Source organism: Microcaecilia unicolor, chromosome 6 (assembly GCF_901765095.1).
Source record: "Microcaecilia unicolor chromosome 6, aMicUni1.1, whole genome shotgun sequence".
Lineage (NCBI taxonomy): Eukaryota > Metazoa > Chordata > Amphibia > Gymnophiona > Siphonopidae > Microcaecilia > Microcaecilia unicolor.
In genome coordinates, this window is record NC_044036.1 from 183,547,578 (window position 1) to 183,568,311 (window position 20,734).

Genomic DNA, 20,734 nt, shown 5'->3' on the forward strand with positions numbered 1-20,734 from the left:
GTGATCCAGGTAATTACAGACCAGTAAGCCTGACTTCAGTGTTGGGCAAAATAGAGGAAAATATTATAAAATTACAGAACATGTAGACAAACATGGTTTAATGGAACAGAGTCAGCATGGGTTATTTGAAGGCATGAATAAACATGTGGATAAAGATGAGCTAGTTGATGTAGTGTATCTAGATTTTCAGAAAGCTTTTGACTAAGTTCCTCATGAGAGACTTCTAAGAAAAGTAAAAAGTCATGGATTAGGAATTGGTTATTGGACAGAAAACAGAGGGTAGGATTAAATAGCTATTTTTCTCAATGGAGGAGGATGAATAGTGGAGTGCCACAAGGATCTGTACTGGGTCTGGTGCTATTTAACATATTTATAAATGATCTGAAAAATCAGGATGTGAGGTGCTTAAATTTGCAGATGACACAAAACTATTCAAAGTGGTCAAAACGTGCGGATTGTGAAAAATTAAAGAAGACCTTAGGAAATGGGAAGACTGGGCATCCAAATAGCAGATGAAAGTTAATGTAGAGAAATGCAAAGTGATGCACATTGGGAAGAATAATCCGAATCATAGTTACCTGATGCTGGAATCCACCTTAGGAGTCAGCACTCAAGAAAAAGATCCAGGTGTCATTATAGAAAATATGCTGAAATCTTCTGCCCAATGTGTGGCAAGGGCCAAAAAAAGCAAGGAATTATTAGGAAGGAGATGCAAAATGAGACCAAGATTATTATAATGTCTCTATCATTCCATGGTGCGTTCTCATCTTGAGTATTGCGTTCAATTCTGGTCGTCGTATCTCAAAAAAGATATAGAGGAATTAGAAAAGGTTCAAAGAAGAGCGACCAATATGATAAATGGGATGGAACTCCTCCCATTGGGGAAAGGCTAAAGAGTTTAGGGCTCTTCGACCTGGAAAAGAGACAGCTGAAGGAGGACATGAATGAGGTCTACAAAATCCTGAGTCATGTAGAACGGGTAAAAATGAATCCAGTTTTCACTCTTTCAAAAAGTGAAAAGACCAGAGGACACTCAGTGAAATTACATGGAAATACATTTAAAACAGGAGAAAATATTTTTTTACTCAAAGAATGGTAAGTTCTGGAACTCACTGCCAGAGGATGTGGTAACAGCGATTAGTGTATCTAGGTTTAAAAAAGGTTTGGACAAGCTCCTGGAGGAAAAGTCCATACCCTGTTATTGAGATGGACATGGGGGAAGCCACTGCTTGCCCAGGGATTGGTCACATGGAATGTTGCTACTAATTGGGTTTCTGCCAAGTACTTGTGACCTGGATTGTCCACTGTTGGAAGCAGGATACTGGGCTAGATGGACAATTGGTCTGACCCGGTATGGCTATACTTATGTTCTTATGAAATACTTGTACTTTGTTACAGTACTTAAGTACAACTGGCAGGACTTTTACATGTAACAAGTTACATGTTTTTTGCCATATTTTTTACTTGGAACTAGATACAATTAAGCTGTACTTTTGTACTTACTAACGAAGTACAAATTTAGAAAGTATTAAAAAAAAACAGTATTTTCCATATCTCTGCTTCTCCCCCTCTACAGATGATGTCAGACCCAGCTTGCAGCTGATTGGAACTGAACTTACAGTCCCAGAAACAGCTGAGTTGGGACCGAAAGTCTGGGCCCAATCAGATGCAAATCAATCTCTGACATCACTTGGAACCCCCCCCCCCCCCCCCCCCCGAGTATGATTGGCCGAGGAAGTGTACCATCATACCATCAGCCTCTCAACTACCCACTTCTGCCTCCTCTGAATTTAGCAACAGACTAGTGTGGCTGCGCTGGTTGAAGCATGGAGGACTCGAAGGAAGCGGTAATTATGCACTGAAGTTCACTCGTGTTCAGCAAAATTCTTTGCCTGCAGCCCGACCAAGTTCCCATAACCCCTCCATTAGTGTTGCTCACTTATCTCCAGCTGCCAGGGCTGCAGGACCTGGTGCAGCTCCTTGGTACAGATGGGCTGGCACTGCTTTGCAATTCTGCAATCAGTCTGGAGGGAAAGCCTCCTGGGAACTTCATGTAGGTTCGCACTGTCTGACACACACACACACAGAGGTCAGCAGCATCAAAGGTCACCTGACCAGTGGTGTGTGGGGACCGCCACGTGGAACTGAACGAATTTTACAGAGACTTCAACATGCAGCCAAGTAGTAGTATTGCTGCTTGCCCAACGGTAGCGTTAGTCACTGCTACTAACTAGTAGTCAGCTACCTCTCAGTCTTCACTGTGTCTGCTCTGTACTCTGCAGCAGTACTGGGTCGGGAGTGTATTATTTTTTTTGCTACAGCAAGCTAAGCAATCAGCCCACCACTGAGCGAAGAGAGAGCCGACTGGATATTTGCAGGTACCACTCCCTGACTTGTCTGACCTCTTTGGGGTTGCAGAAGAGGTAGGGAGGGGAAGCAGTGGGCACTGGTGGCTTGTCACCTTGTTCTCTCCGGTAGGGTTTCACTTTTCTATTTCCCAGTCCCACCCTTTCCTGCTGGTTTCCCACATGAAAGCCTATCATGGAGGTGATTAAAAGACAAAACATTTACAAATGTAAAATGAATCTACATTTTAAAATGCTATAACTATTCAAATTTTTATAGCGGAAATCATTGAAAATGTACAACACAAAACTCCTTTTCTCCATCTTCTCACAAATAAATGTAACAAGCTTGTTAAAAAGGTATTTAATTTAAATGTGGAGGAGTGACCTAACAGTTAGTGCAGAAGGCTTTGATCCTGGCAACCTAGGTTCAATTCCCACTGCAGCTCCTTGTGACCTTGGGCAAGTCACTTAACTCTCCATTGCCCCAGGTACAAAAACTTAGGGGGGCCTTTTACAGAGCGGCGGTAAGCTCAAAGCGAGCTTACCGCTCCCTCTTCTGGGACTATCACCGGCCCTTTTTCACTCACTAATTCATGTTATATATTTTTTCACTTATTTTGATATCATAATGATATTAAATTTTTCTAGATACCTTTGCATGTCATTCACTCTCTATGTATTTATTAGCTTTACATTAGTTTTATAGGTTTTTATTATCACATCCTATTTGTTTAATTAGGTATAGTATATATTGTCTCTCTCTCTCTCTATCTATCTATCTATCTATCTATCTATCTATCTATCTATCTATATATATATATATATATATATATATATATATATATATATATATATATATATATATTGATGATAACATCAAGACTGGATTACTGCAATGCACTATACAATGGTCTGACTACAAAGGGCCTGCACCAGCTCCAGTTGATTCAGAATGTTGCAGCAAGACTCATAGAAGGTTGCAAGCGACGTGACCACATCACACCATTTTTGCAAAACCTTCATTGGCTACCAGTACAATACAGGGCTAAATTTAAAACTCTCTGTCTGATCTTCAAGGCCCTAAAAGGAAGGCCCCGAGTATCTGAAGAATAGGATGATCCTCCACACACCGCCAAGGACACTAAGGTCCTCCCAAGGACTTTCACTAACTACATCCTCTCCAAAAGACATTACACAATGTGATACCCGCAAGCGAGCATTCTCCGGAGTAGCCCCCATACTCTGGAATGCATTGCCCGAAAGGCTCAGCTTAACACAAGACTATCTCTATTTCAGGAAGCAGGTGAAAGCTTGGCTCTTCAACCAAGCCTTTAATGGAAGAAGAAGTAACTAACTTGGATTGACTCAAGGCTGCACATACTGCAGTGGGACATGTTTATCCACTCCTAGCCTAACTGAGATAATATTTAACCATCTCTCTGACCTCATGTGCAACTTTCTTCAAATCAGTCACCTTACTTTCAAATTCTTCCTACTTTCTTACTCATCTATATATGTTACAACTTTGCCTTACCCTTCACTACCAATTATAATGTTCTATTACGTATTGTGTTGTCATTGCAAGTAGTATACCATGCCATATTTTGTATTGTTACTTGAATATTTTTACTGCTGTAATTGCCTATTGCTCATGTTTGAGCTATTCTTACTGTACACCGCCTTCAGTGAATTCCTTCAAAAAGGCGATAAATAAATCCTAATATATAAATACAAATAAAATATCTATGTGTAATTTTGTATTTTATTATATTTATTTGTGAGGATCCCAGACTGTCACGTTCTTCACCTGTTCTCTGTGGTCTCCAGCAGCATTCCGTGCCAAAAAGGACTTGTTTACTTCCTGGAAAGCCAGCACTTCCTTTGTAGCTCTGCAAGAAGGTGTTGGCTGGTGTCATCACTTCCTATCTGGTAATATTTAAAGGAAGTTCCTGCCTCCCAGCCAGTGTCTTTGCAAAGGGTCTCCTAGAGCTGACTAGTGTGTGTTGCAGCCTTGTTCCATTTTGTCTTCAGTTCCTGCCTGTGCGCTATTGCTGGTCCTGCTCCAGCCGAGTCCTACTGCTGCTTCCAAGCTCCAGTCCTGTCTTTCAGCTTCTAGCCTTGGTTACAGATTCTAGCACTACTTCAGCTTTCAGCCATGGTTCCAGCTCTCAGCATAAGCTTCAGTTCCAAGCCCTTTCTCTGCTTCCGGTTATGATTCCAGTTCCAGCACAACCCCTGTCTACTAACTCCAGCCTTGCCCAGGTGATTCGCCCACTACCAGTTGGGGCCTAGCCAGCCCTCGGATTGGCTAGGCAGCGTCAACCCGGCTGCGACCCAAGGGCTCACCGTCAGTTGTGGCACTGACGAAGGCCTTTGTGCTGAAACATGCCCCGTATTGGGTCTCATTTGTCACAGCATCCTCCTGTATGTTGAATCTGGAGAATAAACTGTTTGTTTTCTGAGCATTTTACATTTTCTTGGAAGAATAAACTGAGCCATTGGCCGTCCTGGCAAATACTTCATGGTGTCTTCCACTCCTTGACTCATGTTTTTTAGTGGAAGTTTTGCTTTTCTATTTTTGATTTTTTTTTTTTTTTTTACTGTATATGGTTAGCAGTTCTGGAATTTGCAGCACGTGAATCCATGCATGGGTGTGGTTGTTAGCATAACATGTATGGTACACATCAATATAATTGGTACATATTAATATAATGCAAAAAATGGATAATAAATCATAATGCAATGGTGCATATGTAAAAGCAACAATACAAACATCTGTCGGATTCTATATAGCGCACCTAGAGATCCACGCCAAAATCCAGGCGTATTCTATAGCAACATGCGTAACTTAACTGGCTTAAGCTAATCAGCATTGATGACAACACCTAACAAGCAATAATGAGCACTAATAGGCAATAATTGGAATTTATGCGTACAACTCGCTAAGCGTAATTTGTAATGAATTGCACCTAAATTATAATGTGTACAGTTCAAAAGAGGCGTAGCTATGGGTGGAAAAATGGGCATTCCCAAATTTACATGTAGTTATAGCATATGCCCCAGTGCGTGCAAACCTACGTGCAGGGATTTAGGTCACATTTTTGGTGGTGTAAATGGAGGTGAGTAGTTTTAGGGGCTGGGATATTAACTAAGTGTATTCTTTATACCGTGCCTAAATCTAGGCACCGCTTATAGAATACACTGCGTGGATTTTTTAGGCACTTTATACAGAATCTGGCCCAATATGTGTAATGGTTTGTCTAATATAAAGCTAAACATACTTAGCTTTGTCAATGGATAGCTTTGTAGCATCATAGCAAGGCAATAATAAGCAGGTGCCTATAACAGGAACCTCCATATGCTAAGTGTATATGCACTAATTTAAGTTACAACCCTACATAGTTTGCTGGCAATAATAGGAATGATGCAGAACAACATATTTTATTTTAATAAAACAAAAAAGATGCAATGGCCAAGAATAGGAAGTAAGAAAATGTAGCACATTTAGGATTACAGGACTGCCAAGGGGGGGGGGGGGGGGGGGAGAGAAGGGGGCAAAATTCCCCAGGGCCCAGGGGATGTGTAAGTCATTTTTCAGTGCATTAATGTCAAAATAAATAAAAATCATAGTGTAAAAAATAGTGTACATGGGTTGGTACCAATATAGGAATGTAATAAGTGTATGCAGTATAGTATGGAAGGTAACTTGTACCAGATGTATGTGGTGTAAAATCAAAGTTTCCCTTTCTGACATACAGGCAGTGACTAACATATAATAATCTTTCACATAGCCTTTTTGTTTCTCTAAATCTCAAAATTTCATTGAGGCAACTGAATTCAAATTTGGGATTTAGATTTGAATTTGTATTTCTGAATACTGAATTTCTGAAACTGGAATTGAAATTGACCATAGTTTTATTTCTTTGCTAAGGCATAGAACAAAAACTGGTAACCATTCACAAATGGTTTAAAAATGAATATGCCTGAAGGCAAAACCAAGGCCTGTAATGTGTCATAGATCCTGACACAAAACCCATGTCATAAATCTGCCTGAAATCAACAGACTGGACAGTTCAGAAAAAAAAAATCATGGGAAAAAAAACATTGTGAGGTTGCAGCATCTTGGCTGATAGACAGGCATGAAGCCCTCATAGACTCAGGCTCAAACGTGGGCAACAACCATACTGATAATTATCTCCACATCTCTTAACAGTTCTGTATGGCCAGGCTTCTTCAGCAGAGTTCAAATTACTCACACATAAATCCAGGCTGGGTTCCAGCTGGGACACTCAGGAACAGGGTTTTTGCAAATAAATAAAGGTAATCTTTTACCTTCTATTTCTTCTCATGCAATCCCTGGACACCTACTGCTTAAGATAGGGTGCAAACCTCTGAGTTAGGGACACTCCTTGCTTCCCTGGGACTCCCCACAAGTACTGCAGCCCAACTAACACCCTGGGAGGATTCCTGTACTCAGAGCCTCTCTCCAAGAGACCTCTTGCCTCAGGGCCTCCCTCCTCAAAACTTCTGTACTGGAGACATCTCTGAACTGTTCTGCCCCAGGGCATTTTTAACCACCTCCCTGCCTAAGACCTGCCCATCAGTTAGTGCCACATGCCATAAGGTGGCTCAACTTCAACACCAGTGAGGGACTGTTTTTAGAGAAACCAATCACTATGCCACTCCCCCCCCCCCCCCCATCTTAGCTCAAACCCCATACATTGAGTACTTGCCACAATCAAGCAGGTTTAATTGACAGGAGACAGCAGGAGCACGCTTGGCCCATGATCTGTCCTGAACCCAGTAGGAGGAGCTTGCCACCATACAAAGTAATGTATTTTGAGTTTATCAAGATGGCGATGGCTGCATAGGGAAGCAGTTAAACCTCCTTGGGTGTAGACGGCTTCAGCCTTGTCATGTGATGGCGTCTCCTATCAATCAAACCTTCTTGATCACAACTAAGGTCACCACCCCTAACAGCTGAGGGCTACCATCCCATAAGGCACCGAGGACCCCCTCTACCATCAGGATTCAATGTGACCCTGGCCCCTAGGCCACAACTAAAATGTTACCTTGGACAGGTGATGCCTCTAGCACTATCACGAAACAGGCAAAAGAAACATAGCACCCATTGGGTCCCATCACATCAATGACCCTCAACTGTCCAAATTCCCATCACAGGGACATCAACTCCAATAGGAGGCAGCTGGACTTGGAATACATCCATGGGTTGTACCACAGCCTTCTCTCCAAAGGTTGCTGCCGTTCTTCCATCTGGAAAGGGCTGTCACCTCTGAAACACAGCACCTTCCTGTGCATAAGTGCATTAAATCCCTTTTCCGTCACATGAACCTCTCTCCTCAGTGGCAGGCTAATATTCTTTCTTCTTCGGTCTCTGAAGACCACCATAGCTGGGTCTTCGTGAGTGACTGGACTTGACTCTGGGATTCCCTGAAACATCCACAACTGGGAGCCGGAAGAACATAAAAGTCTCCAGGACCCTCTTACTCAGCCCTGCTTCACCTTGAGGCATCCCAGTCTTGACCCCTTCAGTATCCTCAGCACTTGACTCGACTTTAAACTTCTTCCTCTGAGTGATCCTTCCTCTTGCCTAGAACTGAACTACCAACAACTACACAAAAACTTAAAGACACTATTATTTGATAAACATTAATCACTCTGACCCTCCATCTACCAATTCCCTCTTTAATAAATACCCTTCCTCCTTCCTGCTCCTTCGCCTCCTTAACCTTGTACTAACCCACTCTGTAAAATGCCTCAAACCTCCTGCTGGGAACTGTGTGGTATTCAAGCTCCAGATTAGATTAGATCAAATTATTATTCTCAGCCAATCAGGAGCCAGATTTTTTGTAATTAAGAGTACTAGCTTGCACTCACATTAGAGCTGTCAAACTGTAAAGGATGAGGACATCTCTTGTCTCCATACCAAAAGGGAACTCCTGAGTTGGTCATCTGCAAAGAACAGAAAAAGAATTAGTCAGTATTTGAAGCAAGGGTTATCGGATATGGGTTCTATGTCTGCACATAGTGAGTCTGTCTCGTCTGGTCATATGCAGATAAATTATGCCAATTTGATCATATCTGTTGAACATCAACCTATACAATAAGTTCCATAAGCAACTGCCTAGCATCCAAGAAAATTATTTTCTGACAGTAACCAGAAGCTTGGTGTACAAGACCAGAATCAGTTAACAGATGTTTATGAATCTGAATGATTCTCAGGATTATTTTCGAAACAGAAGGGCGCCCAGCTTTCAACACAAATCGGGAGATGGGCGTCCTTCTCCCAGGGTCGCTCAAATTGGCATAATCAAAAGCCGATTTTGGGCGCCCTCAACCACTTTCCGTCGTGGGGACGACCAAAGTTCCCAGGGACGTGTCAGAAGCATAGCGAAGGCGGGACTGGGGCGTGCTTAACACATGGGTGTCCTCGGCTGATAATGGAAAAAAGAAGGGCGTCCCTGACAAACACTTGGCCGACTTTACTTGGTCCTTTTTTTTTTACATTGTAAGGAGGTTGGAGGGTCTAAGCAGGTCAGGAGGAGGTATGGGGGCCAGACTACATTCCCCACAAGGCCCTGAGAGAAGGGATCGGGGGGGGGAGGGGGGGGGAAGGTCCCAAAACCCGGTATGGCCCCCACGTGGGAGAGAGGGGGGAAAGGACTGGAAAGAGCAGCTGCTATGGCAGACGAGGGCCAGAAGGGGGAGCAGGGATGACAAAGCTCAATTCCCTTGGGTTAGAAATCAGTACAAGATTCCTTCCACCTGGGAGGGGGAAGAGGTCTCCAACCAACAGCCTAGCAGAGAAGCAGAGTTAATGGAGTGCTTGGAGGAAGGAGAGTCTGGAGGGACCAGCACACCAGGTTTGGAGGAGCTGGTTGACATGGACTGTAATTGTACTTTGGGGCAGAGTTGCAGGGACTGAAGGCAGTGGGTGGTCACAGGAGTCAATTAGCTGTGTTGTGGGCGGTGGTACTGCCATTCTGCAACCACCCAAGCGTAAAGACTTTTAAAACTGTAACCCAGGCTGTTGAACTGGGGGGAGAACTTGGATTTAAAGGGAAGTTTTTTTCTTGTTGCTTTGTTTTGGAAACTGAATGGGACTTTAACCCCCTTGAACTGAGATTTGTGGAGGAGGGGCAATAAACTGTTTGGAACTAAGAGCTGTGTTGTCTGGAAGGACTTTGTTTGTGGACTGCTGAAGGGAGCCTACCACCCCCTGAAGGTCTGCTACCAAGATACAGTTATTACAACATATAAACTCCTACAGGGGTAAATCTCTTATGACAAGGAGTACAAATCCCGTACTTATTTTGACAAACACATACTTCCTTAATATTTCATTCCTTTTATTGAATGTAATCATATATCTAACAACAATCACCTATGCTGATTCTGGAACTCACTCATCCAAACCTTTCACTTCCCCACTCATGCAATCACATATCCCCTTAAGAACAAACATTGATTCACATACAAAATTAATTGTATCATCACATAAAAAAAAAAGAGACCTTAAATCAGTGTTTCCTATGAACTTAAGTCCATGTACTTATGTCCCTTTATAATACGACCAAGCCACAAAAATGTGCCCTAAATGACCAGATGACCTCCGGAGGGAATTGGGGATGACCTCCTCCTACTCCCCCAGTGGTCACTAACCCCCTCCCACCCTAAAATAAACTGGTAAAATATTTTTTTCCAGCCTCAAATATCATACCCAGCTCCATGAGCAGTTTGCAGGTCCCTGGAGCAGTTTTAGTGGGTACTGCAGTGCACTTCAGGCAGGCAGACCCAGGCCCATCCCCCCCCCCCCCCCACCTGTTAAACTTGTGGTGGTAAATGTCAGCCCTCCAAAACCCACAGCAAACCCACTGTACCCACATCTAAGTGCCCCCCTTCATCCCTAAGGGCTATGATAGTGGTGTACAGCTGTGGGTAGTGGAGTTTGGGGGGCTCAGCACACAAGGTAAGGAAGCTATGCACCTGGGAGCTTTTTCTGAAGTCCACTGCAGTGCCCCCTAGGGTGCCCGGTTGGTGTCCTGGCATATCAGGGGGACCAGTGCACTATGAATGCTGGCTCCTCCCATGACCAAATGGCTTGGATTTGGTAGTTTCTGAGATGGGCATCCTCGGTTTCCATTATCAGCGAAAATCGCAGATGACCATCTCTAAGGTCAACCTAAATGTTGAGATTTGGGCGTCCCCGACCGTATTATCGAAACTAAAGATGGACGCCTATCTTGTATCGATAATACAGGTTTCCTCGCCCCTTCGCGGGGACATCCTGCAAGGACGCCCTCAGGAAAACTTGGGCGCCCCGTTCGATTATGCCCCTCTTTGGGTTCTTTGACACAATATTCAATAAGGACAAGGAAGATGACTTTTGCTGGTCATATCTGAACCTATATTTGGCTATTTCATGCTTATATTTCTCATGGAATTTATATTTATCTCCTAGGAGCTTCAATGATTGTGTCCTACAGAAGGACATTCAAAGAAAGGCCACAAAAAGTTGAACAGCTTGTACAATAAACCATACATTGAGACAATGAAGGACTGAAAGATCTACTCTATAGAAAAAAGATGGAAAGGGGAGATATGATGCAAATATTCAAATTATGTGGGCTTCAATAAGGAACCAGAAGGAAACATTTCCATACAATGAAAATCTCAAGAACAAGAATTCATCATATGAAGTAGAGGGGAGGGAAGCACAAAAGGAATGTGTGAAAATACTTTTTCATTGAGAGTATGATGGACACTTCCAAGAATCAAAGCAATGAGAGAATTGAAGTACCCGTGGGAGAGTGTAATACAATCTCTGATGGTAGACAGAAATAAGCAGATTGGATGGACTGAGTGATCCTTTTCAGCTGAAATCTTCTATGTTTCTATTTGACTTCAAAGAAAAAAAAGGAAAGGACCTGGGGAAGAGAAAGGGAAAGACACAGAGAGAAGATGGACAGCAAAAAAGAGAAATGGGAAGAGGTAGAGGAAGAAGGCAAAAGGAGACAGAAAGAAGGGATGAGGAGTAGGAGAGGGTTAGAAAGAGAAAGATGGCTGGGAGAGAAGAGAGAAACAAATAAGGGGAGAGAGAAAAGAGATGGAGAGAATGAGATAACAGGAAGAGAAAGAGATAAGAAAAGAATGAGAAACAAAGAAACAGAAAAACAGAAAATGACAGGAGATAAAAGAACATAAGGCCCATCTAGTATACTATCCCTTCCTTTTACATAGAGGTCCTTGTCTCATGCTTTCTTGAATTCACATACAGCCCTCATCTCCACCACTTCCTCTGGGAGGCTATTCTGTACATATACAAGTCTTTGTGTAAATAAAAACTTCCTTAGATTACCCCTAAGTCTATCCCCTTTCACCTTCATTCTATGTCTCCTCATTCCAGAGTTTCTTTTCAATTGAAAGAGACTTGCCTCCTTTGTATTCCTACCATAGAATTATTTAAATTTCTCTTATCATATCTCACCTCTCCTGCCTTACTTCCAAGAACACATATTGAGATCTTTAAGTCTGACTTCATATGCTTTATGATGAAGACCAATGACCATTTTAGTAGCTGCCCTCTGGATCAACTTCATTCTGTTTGTATCTTTTTGAAGCTATAGTCTCTAGAACTGTACACAGTACTCTAAATGATATCTCACCAGAGACTTATAGAGAGGCATTATTACCTCTTTACTTGCTGGCCATTCCTATCACTGTGCGCTCATGCATCCTTCTGTCTTTTGCCTTTGCCCTTTCTATATTTATGTTTATTATAAATTTGGTAGCCTGCCACATCTGAGACCAGGCCATGGTGGCTCACAATACAAATTAATATAAAATATGTTTAAAAGAATGTCAATTAAAATAGGACAGATTAAAAACACTCACGCAAGAACCTCAGCTACCAATCCACACTCTGACTACTGGGGTGAAGCAGATACATCAAGCTACAAAAGGTCCAAAATTAATTGGAACTGAATGCTTCTTCAAAATAATATGCCTTGAGAAGGGTCCTTAAATGTAGGAAATGACAATTCTGACCTTAAATAGGGGGGAAAGCTGTTTCAGACGGAAGGGGATAGGAAGTAAATGCAGAAGCATGAGTAGATTCATAGTGAGCATTTTTAGATGATGGAAGGACCAACCGGTGAGCATCCAGGGATCAGACTGAATGTGAAGGGGTATAAGGAATAGTGACAGATGAGCGGTATGATGGTTTAACCAAGCGTAAAGCCATATGTGTTAAACAGAGAACTTTAAACCAACATCTGAAATGAATAGGCAGCCAGTTTAACTGATAGGAGAAGTGGAGTGACATGGTCCCAGCATTTAGCATTGCATAGAAAGCGAACAGCAGAGTTGTGCAGTGTTTGTAAGTGGCGAAGAAGATAACCAGAAATACCACAGTAAACAGTTACAATAATCAATACGGGTGACGACTAAGGCATGAATGAGAGTATGGAGAGCAGAGAAATCAAGGAATTCAATCCAATGCGAAGAAATGCAAAGTGATGCACTTAGGGAGTGTTAGGCGGTGAGAGTCTGCTAGGTACGGATGGGGAGAGGGATCTTGGGGTGATAGTATCTGAGGATCTGAAGGCGATGAAACAGTATGACAAGGCGGTGGCCGTAGCTAGAAGGTTACTAGGCTGTATAGAGAGAGGTGTGACCAGCAGAAGAAAAGAGGTGTTGATGCCCCTGTACAAGTCGTTGGTGAGGCCCCACCTGGAGTACTGTGTTCAGTTTTGGAGGCCGTATCTTGCTAAGGATGTAAAAAGAATTGAAGCGGTGCAAAGAAAAGCTACGAGGATGGTATGGGATTTGCGTTACAAGACGTATGAGGAGAGACTTGCGGACCTGAACATGTATACCCTGGAGGAAAGTGGGAACAGGGGTGATATGATACAGACGTTCAAATATTTGAAAGGTATTAATCCGCAAACGAACCTTTTCCGGAGATGGGAAGGCGGTAGAACGAGAGGGCATGAAATGAGATTGAAGGGGGGCAGACTCAAGAAGAATGTTAGGAAGTATTTTTTCACGGAGAGGGTGGTGGATGCTTGGAATGCCCTCCTGCGGGGGGTGGTGGAGATGAAAACGGTAACGGAATTCAAACATGCGTGGGATAAACATAAAGGAATCCTGTGCAGAAGAAAGGGATCCTCAGGAGCTTAGCCTAGAATGGGTGGCAGAGCTGGTGGTTGGGAGGCGGGGCTAGTGTGGGCAGACATATACGGTCTGTGCTGGGGCTGGTGGTTGGGAGGCGGGACTAGTACTGGGCAGACTTATACGGTCTGTGCCGGGGCTGGTGGTTGGGCGGCAGGGATAGTGCTGGGCAGACTTATACGGTCTGTGCCAGAGCCGGTGGTGGGTGGCAGGGATAGTGCTGGGCAGACTTATACGGTCTGTGCCAGAGCTGGTGGTTGGGAGGCGGGGATAGTGCTGGCCAGACTTATACGGTCTGTGCACTGAAGAGGACAGTACAAATAAAAAAAAGTAGCACATTTGAATTTATCTTCTTGGGCAGACTGGATGGACCATGCAGGTCTTTTTCTGCCGTCATCTACTATGTTATGTTACTATGTTAATTGCTTAATTGATCGAATGACTCCTAGATACTGAAAAGATGTTATGGGGACAATTTGAATATTAAAGAAATTAAGTGGAATAGACGGAAGAGAAATAAAACCCAAAATCCAACATGCTTTTGTTTCTGATGGATTGAGAACCATCTTATGCAGAACTAACCAATCTGCAAGTGAGTGAAGACATAATTGTAAAGAAGATAAATCAGGGGTGGTCAAAGAGATGGGATATATCAGGAGAATATTGTCTGCTTATATGAAACTGTAATGTTGCAGCTTTAGAATTAGAAGAGCTAAAGAACTCAAAATAATTTTGAAAAGAAGAGGGGACCGAACCAAACCAAAAGGAACACCACAGCTCAGTGATCTAGGATAGAAGAAGATGATGAAGGAGTAGACACTGAAAAACATCAGAAAGAAATGACGAGAACCAGTTAAGGACAGTACCAGACATTCCCAAAGATTGGAGATGGGCCAAGAGAAGAGAGTGATCCACTAAGTCGAAAGCTGCTGAGAGATCCAAAGAGACTAGAAGAACAACATGACCAATATCTAAGAAGGAATAGAGTTCACTGTTTAATGCTGTTACAGTGGTTTGGGTACTATGTGGTGCCTGAAACCCTGTTTGACGAGGATGTAGAATAAAGTGATGATCAGAAAACTGTAATAATTGGTCAAAAACAACTTTCTCAGTAATCTTAGACAAGATAGTGAGATTAGAAATATGCTGATAATGTTCAGGACGAGAAGGATCAGATGCAGAATTTTTCCAAAGTGGGCTTGACAATAGCTTTTTTCCAAGGTGCAGGAACAGAACCAGAAGAGAGACTCAGGGTGACCAAGTGCAGGATTAACGGAAGAAGACCATGTCTAGAAATTTTTGTCCATGAGGAAGGGAAAGGGTCTAAAGGTGAAGTGGTAAGACACACAGAGGACAGAACAACAGATAACTGGGTAAGGGGATGGTATTGAAAAAGAGGACCAAGAAGAAGAACTGGTCAAATTAACAGGAGGAGATGATTCACTGGATGGCAATGGGGGAACGGATGAAGAATGGGAAGGGAATGAGGCCAAAAGTGTAGAGACCTTATTTGAAAAAAAGGTAGCTAATGAATCAACATTGGGCAATGTTATGGATGATGCAGAGAGCCCGAGAGTGGTGAGACCACAGAAAAGAGAATGAAGACTTGGATGAATTATTTGAATTAGTAAGTAACTTAGCATGAGATGATTCTTGGCGAGTTTGACATGTGCCCGACAGGATGCCTTATAAGTCTTCAGAGGTTCAGGAGTATGAAGTTTATGCCACTTATGCTCAGCCCTGCGAGACTGCCATCAAAGAAGGAATAATGCATTGTGATAACAAGGATTGTGAGCAGTATGGCTTGTATGAGAAGACTGAGAAGAAATCAAGAAGGAAGAAGAGCAGAGTTCCAGCAGTAAACTGCATCAGCCAGACTTAGGCCTGTGAAATTATCTGGTAAAAATGTAAACAGAGGGGAGAAGATAGCAGGATCTCGATAAGTGAAATGAGGAGACCGTGATAATAATCTTGAACAGGAACTGGCATGGGCTTGGAGAGTGGGGCAAGAGAGGAGAGCAGAAACAGAAAATGGCCAGTCCAGGGGAGGAGCAAGGCATAAATATGCAAAATAGAGAGCAATGAGAATTGCTGCAGGAGGATCAGATCTAATGTATGGCCCAAGAATGCTCTGGAATATGTCCTATGGCTGTGCTCCTTCTCCCTGCTGTTTCCTGCTGATGTCAGACGCCAGCTATTTATCAGCTGAGCTCTTCCTGGACTCCATGGTTCGGCTTCTACTTTGGTAGGTGTTACTTGCTCAGTAGTTTGTTTCTTACCTACTTGTCCCTCATTGCTGACTTTGCCTGTACCTGGATCACTCTCTTGCCTGCTGCCTGCCTACTGACTTTGTCTGTACCTGGATTACTCTCTTGCCTGCTGCCTGCCTACCAACTTTGCCTGTACCTGGATTACCTTCTTGACCTGCTGCCTGCCTACTGACTTTGTCTGTACCTGGATTACTCTCTTGCCTGCTGCCTGCCTACTGACGTTGCCTGTACCTGGATTACTCTCTTGACCTGCTGCCTGCCTACTGACTTTGCCTGTACCTGGATTACCTTCTTGACCTGCTGCCTGCCTACTGACTTTACCTGTGCCTGGATTACTCTCTTGCCTGTTGTTTGCCTATTGACATTGCCTGTACCTGGATTACTCCCCTGCCTGCTGCCTGCCTACTGATTTTGCCTGCACCTGGATCTCTTGCCTGCTGCCTCCCTGGCTGATATGTTCACCACCCTGCTTCCAGCTCCGTCTCATAAGTCCTGCAGGCTGCCTGCACCTAGGGGCTCAACCTCTGGGGAACAGCGGTCAGCGCACGTGAAACCCGGGGGTTGTCCGGCCGCCAAGCAGAACCTGGCCTGAGTACCGGGCTCAGCAGCACTCTCCTATGTGAGAGAGGTACAGAGACAGACAGAGGGATTGATCCTGGCAGGACTGATCATTAGCAGAGCTATTGCTGTTCATATGCAGAATAGAATTGTTGGGGAGGTTTTTATATGCATGTTAGCAGGTTGATTGGTAGGGCATGATTGGGATTGGGTGGATTTGAAGTGGAGTGGAGTGGAGTAGGACAGGAGTGAGAGTAGTATTTTTATTTTGAGTAACTTTACACACTTTCCCAATCAAAAGTAATCAGGTGTGAATGCATAAATAAATATATCTATGGCAACTATCCTGCTCTCTCTCATCTCTTCATACTTTGGAAACCCACATAAAAATGACTGTCAATAAAGTTCCTTTGAATTTTGGTTCATGAAACAATGCTGATCACCACCAGGAACTGAGAATTATTTATTTATTTGGATTTAGCTCACACCTTTTTTCAGTAGTAGTTCAAAGTGAGTTACATTCATGTACAGTAGGTATCTTCCTGTCCCTGAAGGTCTTACATTCTGGGTTTGTACCTGAGGCAATGAAGGGTTAACTAACTTTCTCAAGGTCACTGAAAACAGCAGCAGTATCTGAACCAAAGACTCCTCATCTATGCCTTTCCCTATTATTGTCCTTTTTTGTACTTTGAATACTTTCTTTTATTTTTCTACTTTGCAGAGCTGCCAGTTTACCCAGTTCCAGGAGGAAGACATTTTGGCCAGTCCTGTTTCAACATAACCTCAAAGAATGGAAGTATTTGAAATCTCTGATTCTTCTCACTGAAATCAATGCTGCAAGCTACATAATGCATCATGATGTAGTTGTCAGAAATCAAGGCCTGATCTAAAATCTTCCCCCTGAATTGCATTAACTTTGCAGCTCTGGTTTTATGTATTTCTTTAAAAACACATATACTGTAAATTGTCTATCCCGTAGTTTCTTGACTCAAAATTTGACAGAAATAGACACAGGAAGTCACTAGGACAGACCAAGAAAAAGAGATAGAAAAGGACGGAGGGGGAGAAAACTAGAGAGAGTCGTGGGGGCCGGGCAGAGTGCCAGGATGTGTTCAGCCTGCTGTTAATATTTCTCAATGCTGGTAGACCAAGCAGGATACATGTTTTTTTTTTTTTTCTGGCAGCAATAAGTCTCTCTCCTCCAGTCTGCAGGATTGATGATATGAGAGGTGAATATGCTAGAGTTTGCTGTTCCCTGGAGGGCATAGTCTGCCCAGACATAACGAGAACAATCCTGTTAACAGGAAGCAGAGGAGACTAAGCAGTTATTGGCATGTAGAGAGCACATAAAGCTGAGAGCATCTAAAACAAACTCCAGCACCAAGGAAGTATAGGTAGAGACCGTATCACCTGCAGGAATGGGGGTTCAGAGCCTGTCACCTCTAGGACTCAGGGGATGAGCACAAAGACATGGAGTCTGTGCTCATTAGAATTTGAGGACTGGAAAAATGGGTACATACCAACAGAGGGGTTGATATTTAAAATGATTTACACGGGCAGGAGAGGCCATTACACTCTGTGGACTGATTGCCAAGCTACCCCACCCTACGGAAGCTTTCAGGGTGGTTCATAGTCTAATAAGAAAGAAAGAAAGAAAGAAAGAAAGAAAGAAAGAAAGAAAGAAAGAAAGAAAGAAAGAAAGAAAGAAAACTTGACTAAAAGACATGACACAGAAGGGTAATAGGGACAGAACTACAATTTTGATAGTATAGTGGGTAGGGTAAAACAAAAGGATAGCTCTGCAAAAGTCAAGCCACTTCAGATCAACTGCTCACCGAAAAGTAATATTAATGATAAGCATCAGCAAATAAATAGGTTTTCAGGTCAGCTTTAAAATTCGCTTGAGAGGTTTGTAATCTTAATGAATTGGGGACTGCATTCCGTAATCGGGGGCCTTGTACAGATGGAGTCTCTTATATGCTCATGAATTATTATAAGGTAACTGGGAACGAGTTGATTCTGTTGAGCAGATCTCAATGTCCTATTTGGACAGTAAGGGATAAGAAGACGAGAAAGATCAAGTGGTTCGTTGGAAGATCAGGTTTTGAAAACAAGTAATAAGATTTTATAGATAATGCAATGACAATATTCAGCAGCACTTAACCGGGTAGTGTCACTGAATATCGGCATTAACCAGCCATTTTGGTATCGGGTCATACAAGGGCATTATAGGGACAGAGTCTGGGGAAAGCTGGCAATTATGCGGGTGCTAGCAATATTCAGTGCAGATGCCAGCACTGAATATTGGCCTGAAGTGTTCTGACCCGCCCCCCCCTCCCCTCCCCAGAACATCAAGAAAACCCTCCCTCCAACCCCCTCCTTCCTTCCCACCACCCTGTAACTAGAGACTGACCAAATTTTAGTTTCAGCCTTGGTGCTGAAACTGACCTGAAATCTGCAGTGTATTTTCAGCTGAAACCCAAACTTCTAGTGCTAAACCCTGTGGCTCTCCTCTCAACCCCCTCCGCAGAACTGAAGGAGCTGAACTTCCTCCCTCCCTCTGCTCCGAGACAGACGATAGAAATATTTGCTGTTGTATCTAGCTTGGCTGCAGACAAGAATCTTGTAGGTGAGAGTTCAGGGAAGCTGAGTTTTGCCAGAATTCACTCCTGGGGTTTAGAAGCAGCAACAATTCACCAGGCATTATTGGGGACCACTGGGAAACTGTGCGGAAAAGATCCCAGGGAGAGAACACATTGGCGCAGCACTCAGGAAGCCCAACCCCAATGAGTGGAGTGGAATGGGTAGATGTGGATCACTTTGTTTACTCTTTCCAAAAATACCAGAACTAGGGGGAATGCAATGAAGCTACAAAGGGGGGCAGACTCAGGAAGGTGGTGGATACTTGGAATGCCCTCTTGCGGAAGGTGGTGGAGATGTAAATGGTAACAGAATTCAAAAATGTGTGGGATAAACATAAAGGAATCCTGTTCAGAAGGAATTGATCCACAGAAGCTTAGGAATCCTGTTCAGAAGGAATTGATCCACAGAAGCTTAGCGGAGACTGGGTGGCAACAACCAGTAATTGGGAAGTAAAGCTAGTGCTGGAGAGACTTCTACGGTCTGTACCCTGAAAATGGCAAGGACAAATCAAGGTCAGGTATACACATAAAGTAGCGCTTACAATGAGTTTATCTTGTTGGGCAGACTGGTTGGACTGTACATGCCTTTATCTGCCGTCATCTACTATGCTACTATGTTACAAAGTAGTAAATTTAAAACAAATCGGAGAAAGTATTTCTTCATTCAACATGTAATTAAACTCTGGAATTCATTGCCAGTGAATGTAATAAAAGCAGTTAGCTTAGTGGGATTTAAAAAAAGGTTTGGATAACTTAAGACATAAGACATAAGCATCGCCATGCTGGGACAGACCAGGAGTCCATCGAGCCCAGCACCTTGTCTCCGACAGCGGCCAAAAGAACAAGCATTTCGTCCAACCCATCCCAGAAATAGTGGATTATTCCTACGTCCATTCAATAACATTCTATGTCCTTTTCCTCCAGGAAGCCGTCTAACCTTTTTTTAAGCTCCGCTAAGCCAACCGCCCCAACCACCTTATCCGGCAGTGAATTCCAGAGTCTAACCACGTTTTGAGTGAAGAAAAACTTCCTCCAATTTGTTTTGAATTTACTACACTGCAGCTTCATCGCATGCCCCCTTGTCTTAGTATTTTTGGAAAGCGTAAACAGACGCTCCACATCAACCCGTTCCATTCCACTCATTATCTTACAGACCTCTATCATATCTCCTCTCAGCCACCTTTTCTCTAAGCTGAAGAGCCCCGGACTCTTCAGCCTTTCCTCATAGGGAAGTCGTCCCATCCACTGAATCATCTTTGTCGCCCTTCTCTGCACCTTTTCCAATTCCACTATATCTTTTTTGAGGTGCGGTGACCAGAATTGAACACAATACTAGAGGTGCGGTCGCACCATGGAGCGATACAATGGCATAATAATATTCTCATTTTTGTTTTCCATCCCTTTCCTAATAATACCTAACATTCTATTTGCTTTCCTAGCCGCAGCAGCACATTGAGCAGAAGATTTCAACGTATCATAAATGATGACAGCTAAATCCCTTTCTTGGTCCGTAACTCCTAACGTGGAACCTTGCATGACGTAGTTATAGTTTGGGTTCCTCTTTCCCACATGCATCACTTTGCACTTGCTCACATTAAACGTCATCTGCCATCTAGATGCCAAGTCTCCCAGTCTCGTAAGGTCCTCTTGTAATTTTTCACAATCCTCCTGCTATTTAACCACTTCGAAAAACTTTGTGTCATCAGCAAATTTAATTACCTCA

The 20,734-nt window shown here is 43.2% G+C and overlaps 1 protein-coding gene across 1 annotated transcript in view; it reads right to left on the bottom strand.

The window, feature by feature from the left end:
- UBA7 (ubiquitin like modifier activating enzyme 7) overlaps positions 1–20,734 on the bottom strand; it is a 411,248-nt gene that overhangs the window by 166,452 nt on the left and 224,062 nt on the right. Inside the window, 1 exon segment of the mRNA XM_030206492.1 lies at positions 8,247–8,321. Within this exon segment, the coding sequence (XP_030062352.1) occupies positions 8,247–8,321 (75 nt within the window).